At 41.2% G+C, this 16264-nt stretch overlaps 1 protein-coding gene across 11 annotated transcripts in view; it reads right to left on the bottom strand.

Annotated features, from left to right (window-relative positions):
• Positions 1–16264, bottom strand: part of otofa (otoferlin a) — a 96258-nt gene that overhangs the window by 69373 nt on the left and 10621 nt on the right. For all 11 annotated transcript variants that reach the window (XM_037749988.1, XM_037749987.1, XM_037749994.1 and 8 more), the window contains exon 3: positions 1112–1200. In XM_037749988.1, coding sequence (XP_037605916.1) covers positions 1112–1200 — 89 coding nt within the window. The remainder of the gene's footprint in view (positions 1–1111; positions 1201–16264) is intronic.

Genomic DNA, 16264 nt, shown 5'->3' with positions numbered 1-16264 from the left:
GTCCCTTGACCTCTGACCTCAAGATATGTGAATGAAAACTCTGAGATGAACAGTGAGTGAAAACTGTATCTTATTAGATAAAACAGATGTTGACAAACTGCATAATTTGCAGTTTAACATTTTTTTATAAATCGCAATATGTCACAATATATCTTATCGCAATACTCAGCATATATCGCAAAATGTTTAAAATAAGATCGTAGGGTGACTTAAAGGACCAGTTTGTAACATTTAGGGGGATCTATTAGCAGAAAGGGAATATAATATTAATTAGCTCTGTTTTCTTTAGTGTATAATCACCTGAAAATAAGAATCGTTGTGTTTTCGTTAGCTTAGAATGAGCCGTTTATATCTACATAGAGAGCGGGTCCTCTTCATTGAGTTTGCCATGTTGCACTGCCTTGTTTCTACAGTAGCCCAGAACAGACAAACCAAACTCTGTTAACTTTTCCTGCCTGGGTCGGAGTCAATAACGTTACACCCTCCTGTCGCCGCTGCTCTCTCTCTCTTGCTTCACCACTCACTTCCCACATACACACACACTCTACGTACTGGCTCTGCTCCAAATGGCTCTAGAGAGGGACATTCGCGTCGGCCACCGTAGCTCTCCAACATGCTCGGTACACGGGAGAGGCTTCAGTTTGCTGCAATCTCCTCACCTCACCGCTAGATACCGCCTACACACTGGACCTATAAGTATCGTGATAATTTATCGTATCATATCGTGGGGCCTCTGGTGACTCCCACCCCTTTAAAGCATCCTGTGTGCTTTTCATAATGATTGTTTGGGAACTGTAAAGTGACAAATGTGCCCATTACTGAGGATCTAATGTAGTTTCATTCCCTCCTGAAGTGAAACTCATTCACGGCCAGTTCTATGGTTTGCAGTCCGTTACACACACAATTGAATCAATTTAGAACAAGCTCTCGGGGAATACAAGCTTATTCTCCTTCATCTGAGAAACATGCGCCGTGTGTCGGTCTGAATTGGTCACAGGCTGTGACAGGAAGGCAGGAAGGGCACTGAAGCCACAAATAGTTTACTCTGAAATGCTGTTTGGTGTGGTAAATGTGCTTTAAGGACAATCTAGGAGCAGCGGTACAACCTCACCTGTTGGAGAAGACTTTGCTGTAGTTGTACACTTGGATCTCCAGCATCTCGTTTCCATCCAGCCTGCTGGCGATGGGCCATCGGAATATCTGGAAAAAAAAGACATAATATGATGGGTTTAGAAGATAGTAGGACTTCAACTAAAGGTTATATTTATTATCGATTAATCTATCAATTATTGTTTTAACTAAAACATTGTTTAGTCTATAATATGAATGAAAATAGTGAAAATGATTGTCCAATGTGACGTCTTCAAATGAACAGTTTTGTCCGACCAACAGTCCAACACCCAGAGATATTCAATTTACAACGATATAATACATAGAAAAGCACAAACCATCACATTTGAGAAGCTGGAACCAGAAGACGTTGGTCATTTTTGCTTTAAGATTAATCTAAACAATTCTAATACTTACTAGAGATCGATCAATCGGTGACTAGAATCAGCCGATTTTCAGTCGATCAGTCTCAGATACAGCCGATTATGTGCCGGTCAAATTTACACACATGCGCTTCACGATGGTTCACATCACGCACACAACGGCACAGACAGTAACCGACCATAAGCCACACACATACACACACACAGTGTTGCCACCTTGGGGAGTTTCTTGCTAGATTTAGCAACTTATTCAGACCATCAGGGAAAAAGCAAGAAATGTATTCATATATATAATATTGTAATTCATTCCCCTGCATGCTGCTCAGAGTAATCACAGTTACTGCCAACAGGGCAGATTCTCTCCCGCTCTCAGTCGGTGCCGCTTCCCGCAGGAGTGGGAGTTAATATAATATAATACACACACACCTTTACATTCTTGTAAACAGATACTAATTCATAAATAGAGTAGAAGAGTGAATGGTTTCAGACCGTTTAAGTCAATCAGAGTCCACAAACAAGGTCCCATGCAGCATATACATGTTCCTCTGAAGGGTCCTTGAGTTTAAAAGAATCCCTACTAGCTACAAAAGGTGCTGTTCTGGAGGCAATAATACAACACCATGTTTTATTTATCACCATAAACATCTTCTATAGCACAAACTGAGAATATTAATTAGCTTTTTTGCTATGAGGTAAAACAGGAAAAAACAGCAGCCAAGCAAAACAGTGTGGTTATGAATGATTTGAAAATGTCCTGTGTGTCCTTGAGAAAAAGCCCAGGTTGTTAGATGTGTGAAAACAGCTTTGAAAGATAACCCTCATTTGGCATTTTCACATTAATTAGCTCTGAAATGACAGTTTAAAGAGATTTCAGGTGGACCATTTTAAGTATAGGTAGATGGGTAAAAAAAAAAAAAAACATTTTTCACCAAAACTCTCCTCAGTGATGTCTCTACTAATTGGCTCAGTGTGGTACTTTCATTGTTTTTCCACACCAGTAAGCACAGAGCACATCTCTCTTGAAGGGCCTGTCATGTATAAATTACATGAGTACGTTCATTAGCAGATAGTTAGTTTGTACAGTCAAACAGGTAGACGAGCTGTAATCACTTCACTTTAATTAAGTGCAATCAAGTACAGTAAAGTGTCAATGTGACATTATTACTACAGCTTCATCAATGACTGATACTAGTCTTTATATATCATAGAAGATCAGCTATAGAAACAATCTGTAAAAAGTACTTTATAAAGGGTGAAACACATTACTTATAGCTAATAGGAAAAACTAGATAATAAGAGTCATAAACAGACTTTAAGATAACACAGGTTTAGAAAGCCTGAACCCTGGTTGTTCCAAAGTCTCCTCCTTTTTAATCTAGATTTCTGTGCGACCAATAGGACCCAATTTAAAGATGTGAAGCTTTAAAATGGATCCTGTGGGATTAAATAAAATCACTCGGGGATATAACTTGGTACCTGACAAACCCACCCAAGCATTGAGAGTGAAATGTAAATCTAATTTAGCCAAACTGTTCCCGTAAGAATCCTGGTAATTGCATTATCTAATAATGCCATTGATGACTTTGTCCGCTATCATCAGTTGATATAAACTGCATATTTATGGTATGGTGGATTTTAAAACGTTAACCGATTATTAACCGTTAACTGACGAGATTAGTGCGTTTCATGCAGCGGTGCTTTGGTTTTAGTGTTAACAAGCCGCCAAGCTGCAACAATAAGCTGATGCACAAACAGGTTAAACCATCATTTATCACCAGCTGCAGTGTATGAGCAAAACAGACAACTGAGTCCCCAGTTCACCCGTACCGGAGAGTTAGCGGCCACGGTGCTGCGTGTATTGTCGTAGACACATGCAGCCACTTTCCCAGTAACTCTCCACTGCGTCAATTAGTTTAGTTTCTTCATGTTAGTTAACGATTAATTATTAACACCCCTTGTTGTAGGGAACTGAAACTGTCTGACACACTTTGTAAGCTTTAAAAAATGTTAAAATAATTGAATGAACAAATCTAAAATGTATAATAAGAATGACATGTTCATATCATACTTATCTATGTTGCATTGTTTTCTACTGTATTGTTTTGTTGGAGGTTACTGATATTTTTTTGATGTCTGCAATTTGGTTTTCTTTTCTTTTATCCCAAACTGTCATTATTTATAGACCGAAATAAATTTCAATTTCAATATTTCTGGAAATCCACAGTTCAAAGTTCCACAGTTTAAAAAAAATAATGACAACAAGCATGAACAATGCTCTTAATTGGCTAATTAACGCTCAAATTAGCAGCGGAAATATATCAATAACTCGCTGTAGTCTTGTTGCTACTGGCTTTACATTGACAGAAAGAATATTTCATGCACCATTTAATTAAAATGGATACTTTGAAAGAACTGCCTTTGGAATATGATTTATATATTGAAAATTCTGAAATATCATGTAGCTATGAGAGAAGCACATTATGATAGATGTGCTAAAAGCATCTAAGCAATTCCTATAAACAAGTCCCATTACAGGCATTAACATGCAGTAAAGTCTGCCAGAGAATTGTGATGTATTACTCGGAGTTCCTGGGTTGATTATACGACAAGGTGGCAAAATTGAGTAAAGAACAGAAACATTCATTAGAAACATGATGAATTAATGTGTTGATTGACATTCAGTAAATCACCTCTGAACACTCTCCTCTGTACTATATTATCTGGGGAAAGAGGCTGAATGAGGGCAGGGGGGTTGCTCAGGTGATTTAAAACTCATTCACCCCCTGCTGATGTTGGCCTCTCATTCAGCAAAAACACTGCAGGCTGTCGGGCAAGCGATCCATCAGGATTGTCCCATTACCGAAACCTGGGGTTCCCACCTGCTACTGGTGGACCTGCCTTCTGTGAATGTGTGTGTGAACTGCATTAAACCATCGCTCTCTGCCCTGAGGCCCTGCAGTCTGTGTGTGTGTCTCTTCCCAGACTTCAGCCATGCATGACCAGTACTGCTGCCTCTTCCTCACTGGCAACATTCAGCCTGCAAACACCTTCAGAGCGATGGTCGCTGGCTGAGATTATGGCTTACACAGCCGCGCCACCACATCTCATTTACAACTAAATCTCCTCCAGTGTGTTTGAACAGTCGAGAGAGAGGGAAGAGAAAGAGGCCCTGGCATGGTATTGATGTCACACGGATGACAGCGCACACTGCTAACGGAGGAAATGACACCTAATATACACATACCAGAGCATGACACACCTGGCTCAAATGATCCTCACACAACCGCAAGCGTGGTTGTGTTTTCTTTATTCAACACCGGGGACTCTGGGCAGCCACTTTAATTTCCCCAGAGTAAGAAAAAACACTCTTTTTAATCTGTGACTGCACAGGCAATACAAACACATGTATGTGTTGGCGCAGGTTCACATTTCCCCCTTTTTCTACACACACACACACACACAGATATACAACCTTAAAGCCTCCGCCTCCATTATGTGTCTCAGTGCTTTGCTTGTCCAAGACCACTTATCTCCAGACTAACACACATGCAGGAATCCACAACATGGAGGAGTAAGCTATTTGTGTTGCATAATGCCTTCACAGCCACCATGACGGACAAAAGCGCTTACAGTAAATACCCACACAGTGCAGACAAATAAAACGAGAGCAGAGAACCCATTTAGGTGAGAAAGTGCAAAGGTTTAGAGTGCTTCAGCTGTGCACAAGTTTTAAAAAACGGGATGGAGTTACGCTATAAAAATCGAAACACAATACACTTGCAATATCGACTCCTGCATTTTTTTTAAAAGGTGCAATTATTCTCAGAAGAAAGCAATTTCATACCGTGCTATGCAACATTAAGCTGCTAAATATTCACATTTGTCAAGCCAAGACGTTCTCCTATATGCTTATTTTTCTTACTTTCTTAAAAAGAGCTATCTAAAAACCAAGCTTAACAATTTAAAAGCTTATACACTTTTGTTATTCAGAAGAAAGAGGTGATTATTTGTCAGCGTCTCTACTTCCCAGGTAGTGACGCACACTCAACCCAAACTTCCTTTACTCAGCTCTATTTATTTATTTAACAGGTACAATAGACATGAATAAATAACATGAATATGTGATGGCATTGAATTGTCTAATTTTAATCTGCTGTCCCTGAGCAACATTGTCGTGCTACATCAACCTGCTTGATGGATGCAGGTACTTGCATGAAACACACCGGGTGAAATTTATGGACCGTCATTATGTTTGATTCAGCATCGCCATGGTTACCCCAATAAAACCTTTACGGGATAGCTATATTGCCAGTCAGCTGACAATCGTGGACAGACAAATCCATGTCTCAACAGTCTATAAGGTTGCTGGTGACAAATGATAACTTAGGTGGAGTGATAAAGATCACATTGATGGTAACCCCGTGTGGTCTGACCTTTAGGCTACATAAAGCTGATAAAGCATGTTATATCAAAATGGTACAAATGTGACAAAGTAAATGGTTTCTGCAGTTGAGCAATAAAGCACAAAGTCTTCGGAGACTTTATTCCATTTCTTGTGTTTTACATGAATTAAATGTTTATAAGATAAAAACAGAGTGTTTTATTCATAATGGAAAACTCTGATAAAACATGGCTACAGGGATTAGAAACAACACTTCAGATCATCACCACCCGCGACTAGTGAACCGTCTCCATGAACGACTCTTTTGGTATTTTTTAATATCCCCCAGCTACATAGTTTAGAGAATATTATAGATCTAAGACGAAACTGAGTCTTGTCGTCTGTTACTGCAACACCACGGACAGCACCATCAATACACAGCACAGTTAGAGCCCTGAAACACCAAGGCGACAGTCAGTCGTCGGACAGTTTGGGGCTATTGGTGAGCGTCAGTCGGCCGTGTTTTTTTCAGTGTGTCCCGCATCGTCGACTCTTATCTGCCCGTGTCAGATTTTTTCAGCATGGTGATTTGGCGGCGGCGCCCGTCAGTGTGAGAAATCACTCTGATTGGTGGTTGAGCTTAAACAAATCAGTGCACGAGAAGAGAAACGGACGTGAGGAAAGCAAACCAACGAGTGAAGTCAAGAGGAAAAACACAAAAGGCTCTTCTCATTTTTCATCTGATCATTCCAATACACGGATATATTCACAACGACATGGCCATCTGGAATGAAGCTAAGTGGTGAGTGAGAGTGGTGTGAAAATGGTCGGCAAACGCCGCTTTATTTCATGTACGTATCATAACAACGGCTTGTATAGCCGCAGTCCTCGGTCTCCCGGTTTCCCTTTTTGAGTGACGAATACAGACTACCACCACCTGCTGGTAGGGAGAGTTATTTCCTCTCACACAGGCGCAGAACGTCCGTGGTAGTTGGTCGTCGGCTGTCGTCTTTGCGGTGTGTTCAAGTGCAACTTGGACAAGACACAGGTGACGTGAGGCGACGCTACTGCTGGCCTTTGTTGCCGTTATTTCTTTGATGTCGGGTTGGTGTGTCTGGGCCTTAAGGCTACTGATATTTCAGCGCCATGGTCGGGGCCATAGATTCTAACTTGCACAAACCTCAGTCAGATAAATTATCAATGAGTCAGGCAGACTAGACAAACAAATTCAACTAAACAACCCCTCTGCCTCTGCACTCTCTCTGCTACTAGGGGATGGAGAAGGGGGATTGCAGGTTAACAAGGAGCATGCATTTTTGTCATTTTGCTAACAAGGAGGATGGCATCCCCCCTCATTTCCCCTCATATTGCCTACTGCTCTTCACTCTCTGCCCCAATTTTCTGTATTGATGTAATGGAACTTTATTCATACAATACACATTAACACTTTTGAAGTAGCAAATAGAAACTTTCTTTCAACTCACAAACTCCTTGGTGCAACAGCAAAAGTATAGGTGAACTTTTTATCAGTGATACATTTTCATTAGATCATGAAATTGCAGAAAACGTTGTAAAATAATGGATTTTTTCTAGTTTTAGTGACCACTCAAAGCTTTACAACACAAGCCAGCATTCACACACATTCATACACTAGTGGTAGAGGCTACACTACAAGGTGCTACCTGCTCATTAGGAGTGATAAACATTCACACTGACACCCATGGCACAGACATCAGGAGCAATTTAGGGTTCAGTATCTTGCTTTTGGCCACACATCGGCAGCACATTTTGCCAGGTGAATTAAAAAAATGTTTGGGGTGGGAAATGTTGAGCAGAGGTCTAATCAACCACAATAAGTGAAAACACCGGTGAGGGTCTGCAGGGCTTTAAATAAAAAAAACACAGAAATGAAGTTACAAGGTGTTCTCGTTCTGTTTAACAGTTTGTAGCTCTGCACAGATCAGACCTGAAGCTGTCAAGAAGTCACTGTGCCTCTAACACTGACTGACGTAAAACTGCTGCAATGCGCCGCCGCCTACTCCAACATTCAGCCTGACTCACTTTATCAAAATGTATCACAGATTATGCAGATAGAGAAATGTACAATCTGAAAAACAATCACCACTGCACTGATATAAAAACAACAACACTGGTCTTATTTTAGATTATTCTCTCTATTTATTGAGGCTGTCTGCAGCTCCCCTCTCTAACCCTCTGTACTGTATGATGCAGCATAATTGGCGGAGCGAGGCCGCCCATTAAAAGTGACAGGTATGATCTCAATGACCGGAAGCCTTGAGGCCACAGTGGCCAATCAGAGGGGCTAAATGCTCAACTGAAGAGCAACTATTACTGCTGTGATCCCACGCTGGAGCATTGACCGGGCCGTCCTCAGTTTCCCCCCGCTCACCAGCCTTTAACATCTCATGACTGTTGCCATGGACACAGAGGATGAAAACCCCTCTACGATTAATTATGAACAATATGGTCTATCTTTCATATTCGATCATGGCAATATATTTACAGTAAGAGCATTATTTATGCACTATGTAGTCTTTTGTGTTGAGTTTACAGGCTCGTTGTGATCCCATGGTGATGCAGTCCTCCGTGCTTGGATTGTGCAGGCTTTAGATGTATTCGTAAAGGATAAAAGAGATAAGGGTAGACTGCTGAAAGAGGCGGCATAAGCCACCTTTTCATTACAGCTGGCTTTACCAGCATGCTCCATATGCTATGTAATATTTAGGATGGTGAAAAAAGGGTTTCTCTGTATTCTCTATAATGTAGGATACAAGAGAGTGTCCACCTCTGGGAACTGTAAATTATTGAATGCTGGAGCTTCACTAGCCTACATACACTGACCTATCATTATTCTGCTTCTTTGAAATCACATTTCTTTAGTTTTTTTGTCCAATGTGTGTTTAATGACTCTGAATTCAATTACTTAAAACCGCACCTCCAAAATATATAATTTGAAAAAAAAGTTTTTCCTATTCTTTCTTTCTTTTTACATGTGCACTAATACTGAGAAGATACAGAATATACAGAGGAGGGATACTTTGCACATCCTTTGTTTCATGCATTTCTGTAAATAACGTAGCAATCAAGAGTGATTTAGAATAACACTGTAATTTATAGTAATGCATTTAAATACAAAGCCTTTGATGTTTAATGTTATTTTTGTTAAGAATTTAGTAATTTTGTTGAAACTGAGCTAATTTATGGGATTATAGTTTTGTTATCTTTTGTTTTTTTTCTGTTATGATCTTGTAAGTGGTTCATATTTTTGCCCCCAACATATGAGTGGTGCAAAATAACTAAGTACTGTACTTAAGTACAGTTTCGAGGTTGTACTTCACTTGTGTATATACATTTTGTTTACTTTATACTTCTACTTCACAACATTTCAGAGGGAAATATTGTACTTTTTACTTCACTACATCTATCTATCTATCTATCTATCTATCTATCTATCTATCTATCTATCTCTGATTTTAGTGTGGTTTATGCATATTGTTGTGGATTTAGAATGACAAAAACAGCAGAATTAAACAAGTGTTTGGGTATTTTCAAATTGTAGCATTGCCACTTGTACTTGAGTGAAGGATCTAAATACTGCAACACATACACTAGATGTGAATGTGTGTCTGACAGTCTAGATGAAACAGCATCTCTGATAAGATATTTCTGCTGAGAAACTCAATCTTGTCCAATTCACTGACATCGCTGCATACCCACCCCATCCTCCCCACCACCACCACCACCACCACCACTTCACCCCACACCCGTCTCAATTTACTTTTTCCAATTGAACTCTCCGTCCCCGTTATCATTTCCATCCCCGCTCTGTCTCTCAAGTGTCAGTTTATCTAGGCTACATGCACCAGTGTTTCTGAATTCATCTCAGTCTCATTTACAATGTGTGTCAAATAAAATGTCATGGGTGCAGACACACTGACATTAATCCAATCAGAATCTTTCATTCACCCAGAATGTATATACACCAATGATTTTAGCACCTACAAGCTCTGTTTTCTATGTTACTGATGTTAACTGCATTGATACTAAGCAAGATCAACCATTAATAACACTACCTACTGACAACGTTTGGAAATGTTTTACCGCAAACTACTACTACATGAAGTTTAATCCATTCAAAAGTTAATTTTACTTTTATATAACACCGTGTCCTAACTGGATGCGACGCGAGCGAGTGTCAGCGTCAGCAACAATATCAGCTTGATTACATTGTTTTCTATCGAAGTGTCCTTACTGGTTGCTCGCGTTGAGAGTGCACCACAACATGGACGAGGAACGGCTGATTAGTTTACATAAAATGAGCTGTCAGTGTCGCCGACAGCGGGAGAAAACCAGGTCAATTGTCCTGTAGGTAGATGAGATCATTAACTTGATTAGCACAAGCATTGATGCTCGCATTTATGTGCGTAGCGTTCACTAGAGAAACTTTATGACGAGGTACCTGTCAAAAAATGTAACAGCTACCTCACTAATGGTTTAAACAAAACACAAACACACGGCACAAAAGTGATAACTATGGAAACTACGGGAAGTAGTTTAGTACGAAGCCTCGTTTTGATCCGCTCCCATTTGCCGTTTATGTGTTTTTTTAATCTAGCTCAATAGAAAAAAATGTAGAGAAAGTGAGCCTAAAAATCGGGTGCATTGAAATACAAGTACCAAGAGAGTAAGAAAAGCATCGGCATCGACTATACGGCGTGATAGTCGGACGCTCGCATCCAGTTAGGACACGGTGTAAGAACAGTGTAGCAGTTAAACCAAATGGTATATAAAAGGAATTTGGAAATAAACTCTTCCTCCTCTCTTGAAATTGAGAGGCAGGTCGGACAGGTACGACACGTTATCCAGTTAAATCAATTAAACCTTGTCTTGTTTCAAGCTGGACTCTAATAAAAGTGCAATTAGCTCCCCAGTTTCTGCTGTGGAAGACCAGATGGTGCCGAGATAAAGCCCAACAGACTTGTCAAGTACGCTGCATCACGCCTCCTTGAAAATAGACGGTGTTGTGCTGGGAGATAGCACTCACCCTGCAATTAAAAACTTTTCTGCTGACATGGATTCTTTCTGCTTTTCGTTTTTTAGAACCTCTACCGTCTGTTCATCCTTTGCCTTTTTATCCAACTATGTTGTCTTACAAATGGCCAAACAATAGCCCAAGCTGAATTTATTGTATTTAATTAATTAAAAAGCATGTACAGTATTTATGGAGGACGATAAAGTCTGTGAACAAGGATGATAACGGTTATTGCTAGAGCTGAGCTGCCCCAACACAAAGCTTCTCCAAACTGTTCACAGTAATACAGCAGCACCCTCTTATCATAGCTCTACAGTGCAGTACCCCCAAAAGGCTTACAGCTATACACACCTCACCTGCTGCTCACCAGAATTATGCTATTACTGTATAAGCAAACCAAACATCCCTTGGTCTCGTCTATTTGTACAAGTGGACCATAAGAAAATCTATTTGGCTTCATCTCAGTTGGTTTCTGAACAGGATGTTTCAAGACAGAAATCCACTCAGACATAGGTGAGAGGTTATATGGAGTCGTTTTTGGCCACGCTAGCAGTATGGCTCGAGGAATGACAATGTCGATCCATCAGTTGGTCCACCATTTGGCAAGACTGCAAAATGGCAACAACTATTGGACAGCTTGCCATGAAATTTTGGATGAATCGTAATGACTTTGGTAAATCCCTGACTTCTCCTGTAGCACCACTACCGAGCCATGAATTGGTCCAACGCTTTGGTTTATGAGCATTTAGCTCATAGCACTGTTGTGCCCAAGTACAGCCTAACAGAGCTGCTAACGTGGCTGGAAAACGCCAGCTGTGTCGCTTTTTTCTACTGTTCTGCTGTCACGCCTGCCGTTCTAAGCAACCAAATCTTGCGTGCTGCGATGACGATGATGATGAAGCTGCGGTAATTGAGCTAGAAAGCCTCACTGACGAAACTAAACAGAGTAAAAACACAGATAAATGCATTTCCGCCACAGTACATCCCTCACAGTAGCTTTACACTCAATTTCTCTGTGTCAGTTTCGCTGACCAGAAGTTGTGCCGTCCTCGGACAGAAAGGGTGAAGCCAGTAAAATAGTCCGTGGGACAGATGGTAAAGCTCTGGGTAGTACTGCACTAAAATGATTAACTTCTCCTCCATATATTTATCGTGGATTGATATTTACGGAAGAAAGAAAAGATATCTGCCGGCTGTGATTGATGGTTCCTCGTCACATATGAGCGTGCAAAAGACGCAGCATGTGAATGGCCCTTCAGTTCTGTTACGCACTGGGCTGTGCTTCAGATGTACAATGCACTGACTTAACAAGAACTCTATTAACTCAACATTTGAATTTGTGTTATTCTAGTTTTCTGCTTTTGTGAATGTTTTGTTTTTACAGCACCAGATCATATTTCATAGTTTAGGAACATTTCAGTGGATTGCTTTACTTTGTCTACTTGATTTTTGTGCCAGTGTTTGGCAATGTGTCACTCCTGAGAGAGACTCATTAAAGCAGAGGAGCTGCGAGCTGATGCACACGGGTACACACTGAAACAGCAAAAGAGAAATGGGAGCTTATATATTTTTGTCCTCCTAAGGGCTCACACAATAAAATAAAACCACAGCCTTCACCTTCATAAATTATGTTTTTGTTGACTGTAGATTCTACCGTGCTGATTTTGGTTGCTCAAATTTCAGCTTTCAGCTTCCCTCCAACTCTAAGTGGGCAAAGAATATATTCTGCTCAGATCATCATTTATTCAGCGTACTCAGAGATGGGAAAGCACCTCCCTGGAGCGGCCCTGAATCTTAGAAACTGGTGAAGTTCATAAACTATTTTTAGCACCAGCAATATTCCAGCTTGTGTCTAGCCCAGAGGCAACTGCTACACCTCTTCCTCTTACTTGTGGTCAAGTGATCACAGAAGCGGTCGGTAAAGCATCAGCTGAAATAGGACCTCCAGAGGTGGATCAGCCTAATGCATGAAGTTATGTTTTAAGAGTCTTTTATTGGATATGAATCCTGCATTACTGGGTATGATGTATATTAGTTTATAAACCTCACCCTGATAGTGGTATGTTCTCACATAACAGATCGCCTTACTCGAGCCCGCTAACTTCCCAAACCTGATTAGCAGGCGTTTGTGGAAGTTCTGTGGAAGTGACCTCACTGTGGTCTCTTCCTACACTCTTTGGTCAGCCGCAGCACGCCCTTGAGTTCAGACTCCTGATCAAGCTAATGAGGCTTTCAGTGGGCAAGAACTGCAAAAGCATCAACAGTGACACAGCGACTACTAAAACAGCAAACCTGTCCCCTAGAAATTGTTTTTATATTGTACAAATTTCTTTTGCAAATTAGGTTTTGTCAGTTCATTGGTATGGTTTGTTGCCAGGGAAATTCTACGTCTCTGTACTGCGTGTAAGTCAAGTGTTGGGTATGGGTACCCACGAGTCTCCCCTTTACAGACATGCCCTCTTTATGATAATCACATGCAGTTTGGGGCAAATCATAGTCAAGTCAGCACACTGACAGCTGTTGTTTATGCTAAATGCAGTACCTGTGAGGGTTTCTGGACAATATTTGTCATTGTTTTGTGTTGTTAATTGATTTCCAATAATAAATATATACATACATTTGCATAAAGCAGCATATTTGTCCACTCCAATGTTGATAAGAGTATTAAATACTTGACAAATCTCCCTTTAAGGTACATTTTGAACAGATAAAAAATGTGTGATTAATTGCGATTAACTATGGACAATCATGCGATTAATCACGATTAAATATTGTAATCGATTGATAGCCCTGGTTATAACAAACAAATATCAATACTGCATAAGCACACCCTGTGTATCACTCAACCTACAGTAATACTCAGAAAGGTGCGTTCACTGGTTCCCCTGTACTGAGTGAAACCGCAGAAACTATCCCCGTTTATTATTGTATTTTTCTACTTAATTTATCAGGCGATAGGATATTCTCTCAAAGGCTGCCACCTTGCCCGGTTCTGAAATCCATTCCTGGAATAATGAGCCTTTGACAGCTTTCCACTTTCTCATTATAATCTGTTTACCAATCAGGATACTTGTCTGAGTCCAATTTGCTAAGGGTTACAAAATGGTCAACGGTATGAGGGTTATTAAGTCTAAGACACCAGGACAGAGCTCATAATCTACCCCGATGTTGCTATATGTGTAATGCTTAATTGGTGCAGTACTGCTTTAACAATGTTTCCTCGTTATGGCGATAAATAAGACTCAGACTTTAGCATTATGTAATCACAAGAGTCTCATTAAAAAGTCAGACTGTGCACTTACACTGTAGGGATGTAGCAGCTGGAGGCTAGCGGAGAAGGAATATTCCTGCACTCATTATGTTTAATAATTCCCCTATCTTTGTCCGCATAGTTCAAATCTCTTGACATCTTGTTTGTAAACTAAACAAACCCCAAATCCCTACTGAAATTCTCCATGTGCCCTCTCTCTCTCTCTCTCTTGCACACACATTAACACGGACACACGTACAGTAGCTGTATCTACAGGCCTGCACTGAATGAACCCTGTGGCCCCATACAGTACTTTCTGTTCTTTGCCCCAGTTCTGTCTAACTAGAGAGAGGGGGGAAGCCCTGGTGTGCTGCAGCTAAAAGCAAATTCCCACCATAGAATGAATAATGAATACAGATCCCCCATCCAGTCTATCTGCATACTAGTTCAAAGGCGTCCTGCTAGTCCATGCATGTTGCAACAACACACACACACACACAACTCTATGCTAATGGCCCTCAACTCCAGGGGCTGCACTGAGCTTACTGAGCCATGCAAATGTTCCAGTGCTGAGGATGAAGATGTCAGAATGAGGAGGATGTGATGAGGGGAATTGCCCAAGAGTTTGTGGGGTGGGGGAAAACAGTACGAGTATGCTCAGGCACCAGCAGCATTTAACACACCGACGCATGCACACACACATACAGGAACTACTGGAAGCACAAGTCGAATCGAGGGAAGCCTGGACGTTTCATTGATGCTGAGTGATGCTAACGACCGCCCCGGCAGTACAGGACCGCGACGAGAGCATCGGGTGAGGCTGTCGCAAGAGATCACATATCAGTGTGAGCTACTCAGTTACTGTAGTCAGGCCTCAGGAATAATATAATGCACCATTATATATATACAATTCTGACACATTTCTCCCTTTTGTCTACTTTTCTCTCTTATATTTCACCCTTGACGCTACAAAAACAATACTATTTCTGCAGGGACTGTTAATATGTGTGTGTGTGTGTGGGTGTGTGTATGCAAGTTACTAAATGCGTTCAGTCATTAAGCCATTTTCCTGATTAGACTGAAAACAAAAGCTCTTGTTATCTGCAAAGGAAGCAGCCCTCTGCCTGTGAGCCCATCAAAGGAAAATGTTTTTCTCTGTAAAAGCAAGCAGCTCAGAAAGAGAGAGAGAGAAAGAGCTCCCCTGGGAAGGTACTATATGTGTTTGAGGCCCTCTTTCTTTTGTTTTTCTTATTTCATTCCCTGACTTTATCCCCTACCTCTGTTCTGTCTCTTTGGCTTTCACTCTCAAGATTTCCTCCAGCACTTCTCTCTTGATCCACCCAACCCTCCGTCTCTTTCTTATGTCTCCCCTCTGAACCCTCATATGATTCTTTGCTATATGATTTTAAATCCATCATAACGCTGGTGTCTCGGTGTGAAAGGAGCCTGCAGGAATCCTATTGGGAACATTTCCCAGAATCCCACAGCAGCCACAAAAAGAGACGGACGGACCATGAACCAGATGGGCTGCAGTGAAATCCCTAAAGCTGGGCATTCACTGAATGGTCGTGCGGTCCAAAATTTGGGCCGCACGACTCATTTTAGAGTCTGAATTTCAGCTTCGTCAGGCGTCGTTTGCTGCACAGTGTACGGGGGGTGGGGGGCGAGGACCGATTAACTCCTCCCGACCGGCCGTCGAACAGTTGGATGAATTTCTGACATGGTAGAAATTTTGGTCAACCATCCACAGGCTCTTGCACAGTGGAAGCAGAGCCAAGGGTCAATTCCAAGGGTATGCCCAGCTTAAGTTTCTGAAAGGCGTCCTCAGGTCTGTGTTTATATCCTTTAAACTTTATTTTTCAAGTTTAAACAACTTCAAGTCCTGGCAGAGGAGCTATTTAGTGGAGCAGCTCTTCCTCTCTGCAGCAGTGGAGTGTGAAGTATCTTGTTTAATTACAACAGAGCAAGTGTCCAATGTCATGCATGGGTGGAGGCCACTGACTCTGAATCGCCTCTCAGACCCTGATAGGCCATCAGCGAACAGGAGATGGCCATTAGCAGACACTTGGCAGGGCACTAGTCATTTA

The sequence above is a fragment of the Sebastes umbrosus genome, chromosome 18 (assembly GCF_015220745.1).
Source record: "Sebastes umbrosus isolate fSebUmb1 chromosome 18, fSebUmb1.pri, whole genome shotgun sequence".
In the NCBI taxonomy this organism is placed as follows: Eukaryota; Metazoa; Chordata; class Actinopteri; order Perciformes; family Sebastidae; genus Sebastes; species Sebastes umbrosus.
The sequence above is the reverse complement of the archived record's forward strand: the minus strand, read 5'-3'. Positions and strand labels throughout refer to the sequence as shown.